This window comes from Platalea leucorodia (genome assembly GCF_965183815.1).
Source record: "Platalea leucorodia genome assembly, chromosome: 7".
Taxonomy (NCBI): Eukaryota; Metazoa; Chordata; class Aves; order Pelecaniformes; family Threskiornithidae; genus Platalea; species Platalea leucorodia.
Genome location: NC_138829.1, coordinates 3,584,278 through 3,602,490, shown reverse-complemented (window position 1 = coordinate 3,602,490; position 18,213 = coordinate 3,584,278). Strand labels below are relative to the sequence as shown.

The 18,213-nt window shown below is 56.9% G+C and overlaps 1 protein-coding gene across 19 annotated transcripts in view; it reads left to right on the top strand.

The window, feature by feature from the left end:
- TRIM9 (tripartite motif containing 9) overlaps positions 1–15,452 on the top strand; it is a gene marked incomplete at its 5' end in the record, with an annotated part of 67,827 nt that extends 52,375 nt beyond the window's left edge. For 2 of the 19 annotated variants that reach the window (XM_082318891.1, XM_082318890.1), the window contains 8 exons: positions 180–337; positions 2,428–2,566; positions 7,987–8,175; positions 10,550–10,591; positions 11,275–11,298; positions 12,334–12,637; positions 13,405–13,567; positions 15,379–15,452. In XM_082318891.1, the coding sequence (XP_082175017.1) occupies positions 180–337; positions 2,428–2,566; positions 7,987–8,175; positions 10,550–10,591; positions 11,275–11,298; positions 12,334–12,637; positions 13,405–13,567; positions 15,379–15,441 (1,082 nt within the window). In that variant the 3' untranslated portion in view covers positions 15,442–15,452. The remainder of the gene's footprint in view (positions 1–179; positions 338–2,427; positions 2,567–7,986; positions 8,176–10,549; positions 10,592–11,274; positions 11,299–12,333; positions 12,638–13,404; positions 13,568–15,378) is intronic. The other 17 variants (XM_082318897.1, XM_082318896.1, XM_082318894.1 and 14 more) reach the window with 14 other exon arrangements.
- Positions 15,453–18,213: the final 2,761 nt, after the last annotated feature.

Here is an 18,213-nt window from a genome sequence, read left to right as displayed (position 1 = left end):
GCTTGTTTGGAGAACGGTCCTTTCTGCTCCCCCACACCCGCGAGATCACCGTTACATCCCTTGGCTTCCAAGGCAATAAATGCATCCTCCACGCTCCAGCTGAAAGGTGCCTGCGGCGGCTATCCCCCCGCTCCTCCTCTGTGGTGCTAGCAGCCAGGGTTACACTAATTTGTGTTTAGTTTCCTCCCCAGTGCCGGCCCCCCCGATCCTGCAGCTAGAGGAGTGTTGCACCCACAACAACAGTGCCACCTTGTCCTGGAAGCAGCCCCCCTTGTCGACGGTGCAGGTGGAAGGCTACATCCTCGAGCTCGACGACGGCAACGGCGGCCAGTTCAGGGTAGGTGCTCGGAGCACGAAGCCAGTCCCGGTGGCAAGGTGTTGCTCCTGGTTCCAGTAGTGCCCTGCCATGAAGTGACCAAAGAGTTCCCCACGCTTTTTGCAAGTCCCCTCCTTCCCTGAAAACGTGAGACTCGCTGCTGGGGTGCCCAGGGAAGCCGACGGTGCAGACAAGCTGTGGGCTGTTTTGAGGGTCAAGGTTATTTGAGGGCATGGAAATTACTTTCCAGTGACCTATATGACTTGCAAATGCAAAGAACACATTTGAAGCTCCGTCTTTTTAGGTTGCTAAATATTTCATGCAAGGTATGCTAATTGCCATGAAAAACTCATGGTTTGCCAGCTGCCAGCAAGCAGAGGTGTTTAAGGCCTGAGGACTTTTAAATTGCTGTAATTACACAATTAAAATATGATTTTTCTCTGATCCGACACGCTGATAATTATCCTGGCGTGTTCACATCCACCGAGAGCAGGCGCGGGGACCAGCCCATCGTGTTTTCTGAATTCATCCACAAGAAACTCGGGCAGGCAGGAGCCGGAGCGGAGTCGAGGCAGAGGAGAGGCGATGCGGGTGGGATCTGGAGAGAGAAGGGAGCAGGAGGCTGGGTGGGGGGAGACCAAGGCTCAGCACAGCCACCCCCACCAGGCAAGGGCAATTCCAAACCTTCCCTTCTCCCACCAGCAGTGGGAAGGGGCTTGGGTGTGCGCCGTGTTCCTGCCTCTGGGGTTATAGAGGGCTGCTCCAGCCGATGGGACACGGCTGGTGGCACGAAGGGGAATGTGGCTGGCCTCTCAGATCACTGAGTCATTGTCCTGCCCGAAAGCAGCGATTTGCCCAACTGTGTCAGGCAGCGATTTGCCCAGCGAGTACGTCAGTACGGGTGACAGTCAGAGCTTGTCAGTATGGGTGGCAGTCCCTGCCGAGAGCAGGTCAGTGTGTAGCCCAGCCTGTTAGCTACCTCCCACGCAAACGGGCAGGAGAGACTGGGACAATGTCCTGAGGCAAGGACGTGTCCTGCCTTTGGGCATCAAGCCACAAAGGGACTCCTTGCAGCGAGCCTGGGGTGGTGAAGCGAGAGCTGTGCTCTCTCATGGGGTACCGGCTGCCGGAGAGCTCTGTGGGTGCTGGAGCCCAGGTAGATCAGGGCCACCTTAGCGTCCCATCACCGATCTCGGTTCATTAGGACGCCTACATTGCGCTCCTTGACCCCAAGCACTGACTCGTCGCTGTTCCCAGGTCCACTGCGGCTTGGGCTGCTCCCAGCCCTGGTCAGGGTCTCGGGAGGGGTGGAAGCCATCATTTCTGCTCTGCAGTGCAGGGGAGCCTGCAAGCACCCCTATAAGCTCTGGGGACATGCACCCACCTGCGAGGAAAGGGGCCAGGTTCAAGCGTTGGCTCTGGAAGCAGCAGCACCCCATCACCTCGGGCAGCAAAGCGCAGCAGCTCTGGAGTGGGAGCAGGGCAGCGAAGCTTTCCCACGCGGGCGAGCTGCCTGCGCAGAGCCTCCATCTGCTCCACAAAGGGCAGCAAACAGGGCTTGCTTTATCTTGGGATCTGCTAAATACACCTTTTTGTGAGCCGTGTGTTTCAGTAGCCTGTAGGCCTGTTCACCGCTGTCCCTGCTCGCTCCATTCCTCTGAGCAGGGCTGCGGCAGCAGAAGCCGGTGAGTCGGTGCCCATTCGGTGCCATCACCTTGTTTTCTTCCAAGGAATGCTTTGATCCTGCCACCCAAGAGCATGGAAAATTGTTTTCTGCAAGGATGTTTCTGTGTCCTAGGCTCAGTTTGTATAAATTCCTCTCTCTGGCAGAGCTCCTCCGCAATTCAGTGGGAACTTGGCTGGGATTGATGCCTTATGACTTGGTTGTATATGAGCAGCGTATCTTTGCCCTGCAGAAACTGGTTTTATGGCGCAATATTGTCAAGGAACAAATCATAGGGCCGTTTTGCTCTGCTTTAGCCATATCCAGTGCTCATAAGTCTGCCCCAGACAGCAGAGCATGGCTGAACCCTGTGCGTGACGACCGCCGGGAGCTGTTCTCCCAGCCCTGGGACTCCGTGGTCTGGGCACTAATTGTGCTTGCTTTGCAGGAGGTGTACGTGGGCAAGGAGACCATGTGCACGGTGGACGGGCTTCACTTCAACAGCACGTACAGCGCACGTGTCAAAGCCTTCAACAAAACAGGAGTCAGCCCGTACAGCAAGACGCTGGTTCTGCAGACATCTGAGGGTAAGGCGTTGCAACAGCTCCAGCCCGACGCGCTCGGACACTGCTCACAGGCACGCTCGGGGCCCGTCCAGCCCACCCAAGCTTAGCATTGCAATACAGGGAACCGCTCCGCTGGTCCTCCAGTACCTCAGCAATCATTGCAGGAAAGCCAGCGCTGACGGGAGGAGGAAGGGTTATGTCAGGAGCCTTGAACAGTGCTAGAATTTCTCTCTCACCCCTTTCCTTTGCAGAAGATGTTCTTTGGGGAGGTACAGTGACAGGCATCCCACAGAGAAGGGTTTAAGATGTGGTTGCAGCAGGATTTGTATTACACGACAGGAAGCTCAGAAGTTTTCATTAATTCCATTTAAAACAAAACAACGCTGTCAACGTTGCTCCTGAGACACTAAGGGCTGTGCATGGCTGCACAACGCCAGAACCGCACGATGTCTCCTCCAGCCCCTGGCAGTGCACGACAGAGAGCAGAGGGACCATGGAGCCGCACGGGCGTCCTTGCCGGCCCACGGGGTGTACAGCCAGCCACGCCGGCGGCGTCTGCATCACCCCCGCACCGGCAGGCGCTCAGTTAGAATATTAAACACTCCCTTGCAGGTTGCAGAGGAGTCTTCCTGCCTGACTTTAAGTACATTTGTCACACCAGGCACTTAATCCGTCACGGAAAATGGGCTTGCTTTTGACATGCAGGTGGAGAGTCGTAAGGCTAGCTGCGAGAAACGAGGTGGGAGTCAGAAGCAGCGGGCGATGCAGCCGTGAAGGAAGGAATCAGCCCCCACCAGCACATCTGCCGCCCCGTAGCCTTGCTGCCAGGCGAGAAACCCCTCCTTGGGAGTTTTCCATGCTCAGTGGAATCCTTTTTCCTTACTCCCAGACTAAAATCTGTCTTTTCCAAGCCGTGTGAAGATTGGTTTCGCAGCAGCATCGCCAGACCTGGCTGGTAGCTGGCTCGAGAGCAGCAGCGTGTTGCTGCAGCCCCAGCTGCTGCCGGCAGACGCAGTCGGGGGTCAGAAGGGAACAGACACAGCTCGTGGGGCTGCTGCTGGGGCAGGAGGATGAGATCCTTCTTGCCACAGAGCACCTCTGGTGGCTTTCAGCAAAGAGGAAAAAGGGGTTTCTGCTGGAAACTGATTTACAGATAGAAGCAGAGCAAGGCTACGCAGAGCTTTTTCACTTGCTTGCCTGCACTCATCTGCAGGAGACAACTATTCCAGCTCAGAAGGAGCATCTGCCAGGTTTGAATGCAGGGCAGGACAGGTCAGCAAGGAATGGGACTCACATGTGGCCGAGGTAGAGTGGAGAGCAAACCTGTGACAAACCCTTCTCATACGAGAGGCAGAAAACTCAAATCACAGGCAGCAGAGGTCTTGGCACGTCCGTCTGAAAGCTGTGTGCGTGTTTGCAAAGCTGGGCACCAGCGTCAAGGAAGCTGCAGCGTTCCTCTGGAGATCCGGGGACGGGACAGCCCGGATCCAGCCCCGCGCTGGGGTGGCCAGGACTGCTCCCAAAGCCTGACGGTCAACAGTTCTCACCCACTTCGCTACCCAGCTTCACCAGCCTTTGCAGGAGACAGCAGAGCTTTGGCTTCTCGTCACATTTATATCTCATAAGACCCATTTGAGACAGTTTCCTAACCAAAACCAGGTGGGCTTTAAGTTGTCCCAGCCGGGAGTTTGCAGAGACCCCGCTACGATCTTCCCAGCTCTGCTTTCCTCTCATAGGTATTTTCACTGTCGAGCCGAGCTCACCTATTGCTCGGCTCCAAAATACGAAGGAACCTGGGAGAAAATAGCTGTTCATGGTCCCAGCGGGCCAGGCTGTGCCTGGGGCTGGTGCCTTGGCCTGTGCCACCAAACGGACATTTCGCTCCTCTGAGCATCGGATGAACGTTTGCTGCGTTTTGTCTTTTCACTGAATGGGCTTTTGTGTTTGTTATTCCACCACAAAAGAAAGAAGGAGAAAAAGTCAAATGGGCCTGGAGCATTTTCTGCTCTTAGAGGGCATCTGAGCTTTTTGGACTCAAAGTGAAATAAATGACATCTGTGTGCAGCTTCGGGATATCTGGGTGACTTGTTGCGTGGAGCCGCCTCGCACATCACGGCTCTCGGTTAGGCTTTTATTTCTGGCCTTCACAGCAGCATCAGGCCCTTAAGTGCTATTTTGTCCGAAGTAGGCTTAGCTCTCCCGTTCAGCCATGCTCTGCAGCTTGCTGCAAAGTGTTCATGCGGGAAGAGGGGACAAAAGAAGGGACTCAATAGGAAGAGAACATTTCTCTGAACACGGCTGTCCTGCCCGAAGTGGTTATGAGAAATTCTGCTTAGAGGGTGTTATTGAAAAGCTGGCTTCTAGTCCTAGCACAGGACCGTGGAAGTTAACTGAAGTCTTTCTTCTGCCTTCAGTGAGCAGTGAAACGGGCTGTAGAGGCTAGCGGGGAGTGAAACGTCTTGCAGGGTCTCAGCATCTGAAGAGAACAAGGAGGAGAAGAGGGTAAAATTGTGCCTGGGCCTCTGCAGGCATGCCTCTGTGGTCCTGGCCAGCTGAACAGCCGAGGTGAGCCAGCCAGCACCGACGGGAATGTCCCATGGGAAGGCAGCACAGGCGCAAGCCTACAGCAAGCTGCAGAGCCCCTTCCCAGCCCGTGGTGTGGCACATCTTCTCCTGCTCATCCCAAAGGAGCTACGTTTTCCAGCTGAGGAAATTGAAGTTCACTCTTTAAAGCCGGTGCTTGGTGCCACCAGCAGGGCAAGGTGGCTCCTGGCTGGGAGAAGGTCTGTGCCCCAGAGCCCTTCCCACGTGCTGGGCCCTCTGGGGCTTCCCAGGGATGAAGGTCCTCATCATCAGCGCAGCCAAATGGCAGCAAGGGCTGCCATGATCCTTACCTTGAAACATCTCTTCTCCCTACCTGATGTCAGGCTGTTTCACAGCAGCCCTAGGAGTACCTCTTGCCCTGTCACATCTTAGCCAGTGCCTCCCAGGACCAGCACCGCAGGCTCCAAGGCACTGCGATGTGGCTTAACCTCTCTTGTCTCTTCAGCACCTTCATGAAGTTCAGCTGTAGGCTTGGAAATCAGTCTGGAAGAAAGTTTGCAAGGTGATCCTGTCCTTAGGCACAGACATCTTACCGGTGAAAGCGCTGCTCGGCCGCCCTCGCCTCTGGGAGACCTCAGGTCTCCCCCCAGCCTCCTCTTCTCTGGGCTGGGCAGCCCCAGCTCTCTTGGTCTTTCTTCATCCAGCAGATTTCCCAGCCTCTGGCCAGTCTCCTGCTGACTTTGGGACCCAGTCTGTTTTCCTCCCGGCACTTTCCCATTTTCACCCGACCCACAGCCCTGGGGCTGTGCACAATGCACAGTCCCTTGGTGCATTCATGGCTGCAGCAAGAGCAGCCTCTGACAAGGCCTTGCAGAAGCTCCTGGCTCTGGTCTGCTGGCCATGGTGGGATGCAAACATCCATCCCCGGGAACAGGCACCTAATGCATGGTGGCCAGGAACAGAGGAGGAGGCCTCCCAGTTGCAATGGGATTAGAGTCTGCAGGTGGGCTGGCTGCTGGGCTGCTTTTCTCTACAAGGATTTCTGAGGTGGCTTCTGAGTCCCTCCAGTGTTGTTTGTTTCCATGGGCTGTCCGGCAAGCTGGAGGACGGGATGAAGGACCAACTCGCCCCAGGTGGAGATGGAGAAGAGGAGCCTGGCAGTGCTGGAGGGGACTGTCCCTGCCTGCTCCCCAGGCCCAGATCTGCTCTCCTGGCTGGTGCAGAGCTTCGACTTCCCTCCTGCCAAAACCTGCTGCTCCCTTCTCACCCTTCAGCTCTTTGACTGCCCACACCTTGGCCCTTCCGTGGGGCTGCTTCGTGCCTTCAGCCACACTGTCCTGGGCACGTGCTGCCTGAAGAACCGTGTCTCCGCTCCCCCTTCTCTCGGCTGCTCTGAGTCTCCAGTTTTAGGCACGGCTGCAGAGTTTCAAGGCAAGCCTGGGTTTGGGTTCTTGTATCTTTAGTGAGACACAAGCCTAGGAGCAGAGGATCAGGGAGGAACACCTGCCTTGTCGCACCCTGTGCCCTGCTGTTCCCAAACTTGGCCGACTCTGCCAACACCACCGCTCCCGGCTGCCTCTGCCACCGGCCTGAGCTGGGGATGTGGCAGAGGGGCTTGGGGGCCACCCAGGAGAGCCCTTCCCCAGTCTACTCAAGCACCAGAAGCTTTCCTCTTCTTTCAAGCCCAGTTCCTCATCGGGGGCCCAGCTTTAAGTTCCTTACCAGCCATGGAGTGACCCTCAGCAGCAACCAGGGCTTTTTAACCGGCAGCTTTTGGAAAGGGGTGAACAACACAAGGGGAGAGAGGCTGCAAGGAGCTATAGGAACATAAGATGCTAGTTAGGGAGAGCCATGAGCCCGGCTACTCTTGGTAGTAGTTCCTCTCACTCTTGGTAGGTGTCAGAGGGCACGTCCCTCCCTAACCCTGAGCTCCGTTTATTGACCTGTTGTGCAATAATTTATTTAACCCCTATCTGAACCCACTGACACTCTTTGCTTCCACAGCCTCGCGCAGCAGCAAGTTGCAGAAGTTACAATCCACTGTGCAAAGAAATGCTTCCTTTTATCTGTTTTAACATGCTTTCCAGCTCAATCCGTATTTACAGCTGAGACAGGAAGGCTGGGGATGCGGTGTCCAGGAGTTTATCTGATTGGAATATGTGGAGGATGGTGGATCCTACATTTTCGTGTTAACATATACCCTTGACAAGGCTAGGGAAGAAGTTGCAGGAGGTGACCGTTTGTGGTAGCGGGGAACGGAAGCCGATGACCCGAGAGGTTCCCTCTACTCTGACATTTTGCTGTGAATCACATGAGTTAAATTCTTACTGTAAGGCTCAGATGTGTTTTGACAGGTACAAAGGGATACCAAGAACACAACATCCCGAACAACCTTTGAGTAAGGTGGGTGCTTGGTGGTACTTAGGGTTATATAGCTTAGTACAGCCCTGCAAAATGCCTTTCAGCGTGACCAACCGACTAGCTTTTATGCCAGTAATTATTGTGCACAAAAAGGTATGAGATTTATTGAAGAACGATGGGAAGGGTGCATGGTAACTTGTGAATTTTTTTAGGTGCATTACTGTGAAGAGGTGCAGGACTCACTTTAAAGAAAAACGTATTGAATTTGTCATGATGACATGGGAACCTTTTGGAAGATGAAAATATCTTTATTGCCGGTACTGTCAGAGGCAAGGCTTTCCCGAAGGGTCTCGCTGGGTTGCACAGCACCAGACATTTCTGCTCCGCGCACCGTACGCACGCTCGCTGCAGCAAAGCAGGGGCCGTGCGTGCCAAAGCGTCTGTGCTCCGGTCCGAGGTCTGGTCTCGGGCGATGGAGCGACACCGTCCAGCAGATCCGATTTCTGATCTCTAGTTTGCATTGATCTTACGTTTAGACACGCAGTCAGAAGAACAGACCCTCCCTTTTCCAGTGCCTTTGGAAAGATCGCAGCTTCGTAGAATGAGTCCTTTCTCCTCCACCCTTAATCTACAACCCAGCTTTCCGGGGAGATCCTACTTTGAGCTAAGATCTTCGGCCCACCAGCTGAGCTTGCATTCTTCTTTACAGTCCCTGAATTCAGCCGGTGAGCTGAGTGCCTCTGGCATTTCCTCTTGGTCTGTGCTTCTGGGCATCTCCAAAGTATTTGTTTGTTTTGTTCCGTTGTGTTTGTTTTTCCCATGACATGCGGATGGCAGGGGGAACTCCTTCTGTTTGTCAGTGGCCTGCTCCTGCCGCGGAGGGACTTTCAGTGGCGTAGTTCTCGTGGTGTGTTCATCTGTACGTACCAGCATGGGCGGTTTCAGGCGTGGGGTGACGGAGCAGCACCGTAATTCCTTACGTGGGTGCTGTTCTTGGCAGGGCCGGCGTGGCTGAACCGTTTCGCACAGCCAGCCGGCAGAGCAGATCCCTCATCTCTGGTTTGTATTGATCTTGTGTCTGGGGACAGTCAGAAGAACAGACCCTCCCTGGGAGAAACCTGTGGGGACATCAGGATGGTTTGCTTTCCCTATACAACCAGAAAACGCAGCCTCTGCTGTGAGATTTGTTCTGTGAAATTAGCTTGCTCGATTAAATCTAGACCCCCCTTAAGAAAGAAGCAAGTCTAGATGCAAGCAAGGTCTAGCTAAGGCCAGCTCACAGAGCCCTTGCAGTCTGGCTTCTTAAGACCCTGAAGATGTGGGCTCTCGTCGGCTCAGCTTTGAGCGCTGGGCTCGGCTTTTGCAAAACCAGACGTGATCGTATCGAAGTCTTGTTTTCTGCAGAGCAGAGGAAACCACTCCCGTGATACCTTGCTCGTCTGGCAGCGCCCACAAGCGCTTTGCTTGCCTCCTTGCGCCCGGTCCTGGCGGGCTGCGGTGGGACGTAGGCAGCCCAGGCAGAATGAGTGATGGTATCGGGCAGCCGGCGAAGGAGCCGCAGGCGCAGTGCATCTCTCAGAGCTGTTTTCTAACCAGTCTTTGCACATCTTCCACTGCTAAAGATCCTGGGCCCTGATTCTTCCACCGCTCTGGATTTACACCACTCCACGGGCTCCAGTGGAGTAAATCACGGCTTTCTCTGGTGTAAGCCCGAGAAGAGTGGGGGCCCTCGATTGTTTGATTTCCATCCCATAACCTGGAATGAGGAATGCTGCAGCATGACCCTTGCCAGAATAACCGGGGGCCCTGCAACTTTCTTTTCTTTGTGCTTTTTTATGTTTTTTTTCTCATCGTACTGCTGTGCGCTAATGGCTTGAACTCTGTTTTGTTACGGGCGTTTCTTACTTTGTGTCCAGTGTACCCGGATCCACTGCGATGGCCGCGAGCGATCCTTGTGTGTGCAGTACGGCCCTCTGCAGCCGCGGTCTGGGGCGGTGGGACAGGGCAAAACGGGGTCCGGAAAGTGCCCGTGTGTCCGTGCTGTTTGGCACTCCAGTGAACTTGTATCGCAGCGGTGCACAGAGACCTTGAAAACCACTCTTTGAATAGGGGCACGGGGCGCGATTCATTAAAACAGCCTCGGGAGGTGCTGCTTGGCACTCGCCATGGAGCGCAACTGCGGCCAGGCGCTTTCCCGCCAGCACGCACGTCAGCACGGTGAAAAGCCTGCTTCCTTGCCAGAGGAGAGGTGGAAACCAGTCACCCAGCAAGACAGGGTTTTCCTTAAAATCCAGCACCCGTCACGAACGCCCTCCCATGCAGTGCCAACGCGGGGCTTCACGTTGCCCTCTCCTCCTGGCGAGGACAAGCTCCTGGATCAGGACGAGCTCCTGGATCGGTCCCCGGCTGCAGCCTGGCTCCCAGGAGGTGTTTGCAGCCAGCAGCTGCAGTCATGGGAGGGTGAAGGGCACCCCAACATGTCCTGCCCATGCAGCTGCAGTCCAAGCTACACCCTGTGGGTGCTAGCGGGGGGCTGAGGCCAAGCATCTCCCCCAGGGACCCCCTCTCCTGCTCCGCTCCCGCCCAGACCGCACGCGCCGCAGGGCAGAGCGCGGTGGTCCCTATGCACTGGGCACACCACTGGCTGCTCTTCTTCCATCACTCCCTGTCCTCCAAGGAGTGGGGTTTTATTTTAAGTGATTCAACTGAGGGTCAATCTAGAGAATACTTACCAAGCAGCTGAGATATTCTGCCAAGGCTAAAATTTCCTGCCCCTTTTCTGGGGGCAGGTCCAACGATTTGGCATCCCGAGCAGGCAGCAATATCAGACTTGCTGCTCTTGAAGGCTGTGATGGGATCTGGCAATGAAAGAGCAGCTCCTCCACGCTTCCCAGAGGTGAAACTGGCCAAAACGGCCAACAGTCCTCACTCAAACTCACGGCTCCTATTTGCCACCCCCCTCCACGCTCTCTGGCTTTTAATGAATCAGGCCTCCCGTGGCTGGCTGGACGCTTAGTTAAAGGTTAAATGTTCATGAGTGTTTTTCAGGCGGTTGTTATTTCTTAGCTGTGATGTGTGAAATGTAGTATCTCTTTATAGGATGCAATTTTGACACACAAGGAACGCCTTACTCTCAATTAGGCAAGTATATTTATTACAATTAACTGGCACCTACTCCGTGTTGCTCATCCTTTTTTCTTTCTTTTTTCAATCTTTAACCTTTCTTTGGCGAGTGAGCAGCATTTCTTGTGCCTACCCTGCTCGCAGGGCACTCTCGGATGTCATGGCAGCAGGCAAATTTGGAGGAGGAATGGTCATTACCATATGACGTAAAGGCATTTTAAGTTTTCCCCCATATGGTTTTAAAGAGAAGCCTGAAGTCGGTGCTCTGGAAGCGGCCCTGTAATTAAGAACTGATCCCGCTGCTCAAAGCAATACGTATTCCGGTTCATTAAGGGCGCTTGAATGCCAAGGAGGCGATTAGCCCCTCTGCCGCTAATTGGAGCGAGCGCTTGTTGTAGCTGCCGGCCGGTCCCGCGCAGGCTGCCTCCTGCGAGGCCAGGCCCGTTCATTCCCCCGGGAGAAGGAGCCCCGTGCCCAGCCCAGCGGGATTCCCGCCTCGGGAGCTCGCACGCCGTGCCGGCCAGCCCGCGCCGCTGCCAGCCCGTCCTCGCTCCGTCTCTCCCCACCTTTATGCAAAACGCTGAACGGTCCCTGCGCTCGCTGGAGAAGCAGGCAAGCAGAAATTATTTCTCGTTCCTTTCTTTACCCACCTTTACGTGCTGTTTTCTCTCCTGCATGCCTTTCCTTGGGAATGACCACAGTTGACATTAAAAAAATGGTGGCAGGTACGGAATCGCCTCCGTCAAGTTGCAAAACTGGGGCACCCGCGTGCATGTGAGCTGTCTTGTGAAACGATCCAATAAATCAATGAATAAATCTCACCAGAGTGTTTTATTTTTTAAGACGTATTTACTCCTGCAGGCGTGAGAGTGTTTTGTGGATGTGTCAGTTCACGTTTCAGTGACCGCTGGAGAAAACCACCTGGGGAACCGGGCTGGTGGCTTGTGAAACCCCGTGCCTCTGTCTTGTCGAGGACGTGACCCTGTATCTGTCAGATTTGCAGTATCCGAGTCCTGTGCATTTAAACCAGCAGCTGTACCGAGCCGTGGAGGTTTTGGGGCATTTCCAGCCTTCCCATGAGCTAGCTCTTGTCTTACGTGTGGCCGGTTGCTCTGCAGGGACGGTGTGACGTAGCATCTCTGTCAATGTAGACCTCTGTATGTGCTTTTGGTTCCCAGGACTGCCAGCCCCCAAACACACACGCACCGTGTCTCTCCTCATCCTCAGTCCCCTTCCCACGCTGGGCCTGACCCTGCAAACTGTTGCTTGCATGAGTAACCCTTAGTCGTAGGAGTAAGTTATGTTAGCTAGAGCCTGGAGACCTGGCCAGGATCGCACGTCTCCTTCTGCTAGGGCCAAATTTTAGGAGATCGTGAGGATCCTGCGGGCTCATGAGCTGAGACAGACAGACAGTGGGAGGGGATGGAGACGGACAGGCAGCGGGGAGCAGCAAGAGCAAAACCCATCCAAGTCCCGGCCGTAAAACCTCAGCCGCGCTGGCAGGCTGCAGCTGCAGAAGCTCCAAGCGTCCCTCCGTGACGGAAGGTGCCCTCCGTCAGCCAGCAGCCCCCTCCGCTCCGCAGCTCCCTGCCTGCTTCCCGCTGCCGCCTCGGTGGGCAGCGGCCCGAGCCCCCGCCGTGCCTTCGCCCCGCGCGTCGGCCCTGCATGCAGCATGCGCTGTTCCGTGTCCGCTCCACGTGGCTCGGTCGCCGATGGCCGCGCTGCCGCCAGTCTAACCTGATGTTGTTTGTGTGTTCCAGTTGCTTGGTTTTCTTTCGATCCTGCCTCTGCCCATGCTGACATCATCTTTTCTAATGACAACCTGACTGTCACCTGCAACAGCTATGATGACAGGGTTGTGCTGGGGAAAACGGGCTTTTCCAAAGGGCTCCATTACTGGGAGCTGTCAATCGATCGTTACGATAACCACCCTGACCCGGCCTTTGGTGTGGCACGCATTGATGTCCTGAAGGATGCCATGCTGGGCAAGGACGACAAGGCCTGGGCCATGTACGTGGACAATAACCGGAGCTGGTTCATGCACAACAATTCGCACACCAACAGGTACGTGGTCTGCAACAAGGTCTGCTTCCCAGAGACCGCAGCCCAATCTCAGCCCACGTAAGAGCCCGTGGCTTTTCCAGTGGCACCTACAGGCACCCACGGGAAGGGTGACATCGCTCCTAATCGCCTCTGTTAGAGGATGCGCCCGTGCCCCAAGCGAAGGACAGTCCCTGCCTCCCTGGTTCTGCCTTGCTCCGATATTCCTTCCCTGCTACTGCCACTCTTTCCGTGCTGACCTTCCCCTGAGCACACACGGCACCGCTCCCTTCCCGTTAACACCCGAAGCCCTGCGACTCATGCAACAAGAAAATAGCGTTCGCCTTGATCCCTGTGCCACAGCTATTGCTCGCTTTCCCCGTGGGACAGCGGGGCTGAGGGCTTTGAAGCTTGGGGAGAGCCTGGTGTCACCTTCCTGCGGCCTCAAGGGCCGTTCGCTGATGGGGCAGCAGGTTTTGAAGTGGGCCCTGCAGCTTTGCTCCCCAGGTCCCCTTGCTTTCCCCCATGGTTGCCTTGCCGTGGCTGCTCTGGTAGGTAGCTTTGCCCTCAGGGACATCGTGGCAAGCGGAGAGCACCTCCGCCGGAGGCTCAAGGAGGTGCCCAGGGACTTGCGAGCGTGGCTGGGATGGGTGCAGGTCGTGGCCTGGCTCCTGAGCGAGCTGTGAAGTTCAGCATCGTCAGCCCTTCAGGTCCGTGGCTTGAACCCTGAGGCGGGAGCACAAGGGACATGAAGCCACAGAGATGCTCTGGTCTTTTTCTCCCCCCCGCAGAACCGAGGGTGGGATAACGAAAGGCGCCACGGTGGGAGTGCTGCTGGATTTGACCAGGAGAACCTTGACGTTCTCCATCAACGAGGACCAGCAAGGGCCTGTTGCCTTTGAGAACCTGGAGGGCCTCTTCTTCCCCGCGGTCAGCCTCAACAGGAACGTGCAGGTAGGTGCTTTCACCCTGCTCTCCGGAGCACCGCAGCAGCGAACTCCCTCTGATGCTGCAGCATCTGTTGATGCTCAGCAGCATGGGGACTTTGTGGAGTGGGGAGGGCTCTCGTGCCACAGGGGCAGCTTGGAAAGAGCTGAATTTACACCCTAAACCACCTGCGAGTCTCTAAAATCAGGACAGGCCTTGCCGCAGCCACAGCGGCTGCCGCCGGCTCCCTGCTCCAGGTTTCTCCGTCAGGGCTGATGAAGCACCAGGGTTCTCCAGCCCTCCTGGTTGATGGGGTTTGACAACTCCATTTTATGATACTCCCCTGCAAGAGCCTCACCAGCTGTTACAGCTCTCCCCGGACCCAGACAGGAGCATTACCAGGGAGAAGGGCACCTTTTAAAGCCTGTTTTCCTCTGGGGAGTTTCAAACCCCTCTTCTCTCCCTCTCTCCCAAGCTCTCAGCTCTCCTGAACATCACCAAGCAGTGGCTCCCTGGGCCTATCTGGTATTTTCATCTTTCATTTTTCTTCTCACTGATCTCATCCCTGCTATCCTTTCCCCCAACAACTCCCCCGTGTTCACCGAGCCCGGCTTTGGCACATCCACTCTGCCACCGTTTGCACCTCCAGCACTGCCCAAGCGCCCGGGCACATCCTAGGACACGTTGCACGTCACGGGTGACCTTGGGGTGTCGAGCATTTTGGCGTGGTCTTCTGCAGTGGGTGTCAAAGGCGTCACCTCTGTGCGAGGGCAGAGGCAGCAAGTGGCCTCTGGAAATTCGGGATGCATGGATTAGGGCGTGCTCTGCTATGTTGTCCATTGGGATACGGGGCATGCTGCACTGTCACCGAGGCAGTGACAGCCTTCCAGCAGCGCTGGGGCGGAGGTTGGTCAGTACCTTCCCAACCCCTGGGAGCATCCCTGCCGGAGCATCCCACCCCAAGGGCCTTGCAGGCTTGGAGAGGGGTTGGCAAGCGTGCGACGTGCCAGGGCCGTGCCGCTGTTTAATTAGGAAACATTAAAGAATCCCATCTCATCTGCGCTGGTTTTAGGAGTTGCTGTATTCATTCGATGTGGTAAAGACATCCTGCTCTGTGAGGGGTTTAATTCCTACCACAGTCTTCATCACAGCCCTAAAAGACGAGCGCGTTTCTAGGCCCCTCTGCTTTCTGGCAGTTCTCTGGGCAAGGCAGGGCTTAAATCCCCTGCCAACAGAGGAGTCCCATGGGATGCTGATAAAAGGCTGCTAATAAACCCAAGGCATTCATTATCCTTCTTCAAAGGTGTATGAGTAATGAAAAATTACTCGAATTAGGAGGGAAATAATTGTATTTTAGACAAAGTTTTCTATAAATCTCTATCTGAAGGGGAAAATGCTGCTGTTCCAATGTTCCATGGCCCTGCCCCAGCACCCTGCTGCTGCTCAGCTTCCCCACCACGGGGGTCCCTCCTCCCACCGGCAACCGGCCACGTCCCCTCCGCTCAGGGCCTTCTTGGAGGTCTCCTTCAGCCCCCTCCATACCCTTTTGTCCATCCCATCTGCAGAAAGATGCTGCCATGTCCCACCTCCCCGGCAGCTGACCGTTGGATCCGTCCGCAGCCAGCTGGGAATATTTGAGGCTTGGTACCGCTGGTACCCGCAGTCCCACTTCACAGGGGCCTCAGCAGCGCAAGCAAGGCATAAAACAGCGAGACGGAGCCACCGCTGTGGTCCTGGGACAACCTCTCCCACCCCCAGGTCCCCGTGCCGGCTCCTCGCCGTGGGCTGTCCCGCCGGGCACGGAGGGATGCGGCTGAGCCCTGTATGTCTCGTTGCAGGTGACGCTGCACACCGGCCTGCCGGTCCCCGAATTCTACGCTTCGCGCTCGGCCATGCCGTGAGGATGTTCCCGGAGCCGGCTGCCTCTTCTCGGGAGGAGAGGAGCCAGCCCGTTCCCTCCTGCGGGACGAGGCCGGCCGCCGAGCCGCCGGGTCCCTGCTCGGCCGCCGGCCAGAGACGGGGAAGCAAAGCAGGAAAGAAGAACCTGGCTTTTGGCCGTCTCTGATCTCCGCCCTCCCGCGCTGTCCTGTGTGTGTGCGCTTCGCTGTTTAGCTCTTTTTGGCTGATGAAGTACCTAGGTAGCCTGAGATGTTCCTCTGTGTCCGCTTTTAGGTTTGGTTTTATTGATTTGAGTTGGGGTTGGGGGGGGGGGGGGAAACAGTTTCGTCTCGTTTGGCAGAGCGCTTTCCCCTCCCGTGGGGCTGGCCGGAGGGACCCCCGCCACGGGAAAGCTTTCACCCACGCCAGCCCCGTTACTTTGCAGGATATTTCTTTCCCCCGTGGCCTTTCTTGCAGAGCGCCCTCGGTCACGTGTAGAGGTGGGTCCTGGATTACCAGTCAGTCTCCACGTCCTTACCAAAACGCCCAGCCCTGTCCCTTGTCCCCCCCGAGGTGTTTCTGTGGGGCGCAGGGGGGGCTGCCCTGTCCCCGGGTGCTCCGGGTGCCGGCAGGCCCTCGGTCCAGTGCCGAGCACCCGCGCCGTGCTCTTCCCCCTGCTCCCCGCAGCCCGGCGCCGGCACACGCGTCACAGCCATACGCCGGAGAGCCCTCGTCGGGCTCTTTGGAGATTAGCATTTATTTTTTTATAGTTGCCGTATAAAGCCTAGCCTTAAATACTAACTGATAGTGTCCTTCCGTTCACCGGAGAATTCATTCTGCAGTGAGGGTCTGACGGGGAGCCGGGGATGGGGATGAGGATGGGGAGGAAGGAGAGCTGGCCACAGCCCTGCCACGCACTCAGGAATAGGTGCCCGCTGCCCTGCCCGTGCCTGCTGCCGGCAGCAGTTCCCGTCAGCCTCCACTCCCTACCCTGACTTTCTGGTAATTCAGAGGCAGGAGAGGAGCGGGAGGTGGTGGGCGCCGTGCCCGGTGCCAGCCCCCGTTCCTGCGCCGAGGGCGCCTGCATGCGCATGTCCCCACGCTTCGCTTTTCCGTCCCTCCTCGTCTCCCCAGCGCGGCTGGCGGGGCCGGGGGAGGCGGCGGTGTCGCTGCCGGGCGGCTGCCAGCGTGCCCAGCCCGGCCGGAGAGCCGCGGCTCATCGATCCGGGGCCGGCGGGGAGCTACGGGAGCACCGGTCCAGCAGAAAGACGAGTGTAAATAGACCCTTCCCTTCCAGCGTGCCCTCTCTCTAGGACGGTCCCGTTCGTTCCCTTGTTGCTCTAGTATTAAGTTTACCTAATTTATTGGATGGGTGCTATCTTGTTGACTTACACCGAGGAGTTTCTCTCAGCTGCAGGAGAGCCGTGTTGCGGGACAACGCCGAGCAGCTCTTTGGTGAATTCCTGACGAGCCCCCGTGGCCGGCTCACCCGGGGCTCCTCTCTCAGCCGTTATCCCCGGTTCTTTAGGATGTCCATGGTGCTTATTAGACTCCCAGTGATTGTAAGACGTCGTCCCCCTGTACCGCGATGATAGCTGCATACAGCCGCTGTACTGAAGAGAAGTGTCATGTTTGCTGTTCTAATAAAGGACTTTTATGAGAGAAGGGCAGAGCTTCCCAGAGCATCTCTGCACCGCCACAACCCCTGGCTTCGGTTCCCGTCTTGTCCCCCCTGGTACGGTCACTGCAACACACTGCGCATCCCCGTGCCGTGACCGCTGGCAGACAGCAGCAGAGAACGGACAGAACTCGGCTCATGGGAGGGAGGGGGGCACAGAAGCCAGCTGAAACCCAGCGCCGTGGCAGCCCCATGCAACGACCGCGGGGCCGGGGCAGCTCGTGCCACTGCGTCCCCTTCCCCGGCACAGCGGCACCGCAGCACCCTCTCCCCGGGTCGGTGCCACAGCCGGCACGGCCGCGGCACCCGCGGGGCGGCAGGGACGGGAACTTTTCCGCCCCACGACCCGGGACGGGAACTTTTGCACCCCGTGGCCTGGAGACGCCCCAGGAGGGAGACGGGTCATTGCAAACCCCGTGTTACACCTGCGGTGCTCCTGGGGAGCGAACCCGGGCACGGCCGTGAACCCCAAATCCAGCAGCCCCGCATCCCACCCAGCCTTTTCCCGACCCTTTCCCGTCCCCAGCACGCTCCCGCCTCCCTTCTTCGTGTGCAGGAGGAGCGGTGCCGATTCCCCATTCCCGACGTGGGTGCTGAGCTGGGACAGCGGGAGAGGGGAGGGGGGCAGCTCCCAGCCCCGCCGCCCCACGGGGCCCTCCCGGGGCTCCCCGCTCTGCCTGCAGCCTCAGCAGGGGAGTTTGGGGGTGCCAAGGGATGGTCCTGGGTGCCGAGGAGCCGGGATGTAAGGAAGAAGGGATGGCATTTGGTGGAAGGGAGGAATTACCGAGGCTGGATACAGAGCAGCGTCTCGCCGGGGGGCCAAGCCGCTGCGTCCAGCCCAGCGCAGCCACCCCACCACCAGCCTGGAAACCCGTCCAGGCACAGACCAGGCGGGGAAGAGAGAGAAACTGCTAGAAATCATGAGATGGCAAGAAGTGAAAGAGCCCAGCAGCGTTGTGATGCAGTGCTGACAACGTTAAAATCCCTCGGGGCGGGTCTTTCTTCCAGAAATAGGGGCGAACGCGAAGGGATGAGTGGTGCGGAGGCCATTTCCGAAGGAAAGGCTTCTCCCAGGGGCCCGAGAAGGGCTCGCTGTTGGGATATCAGCACCTGCTCT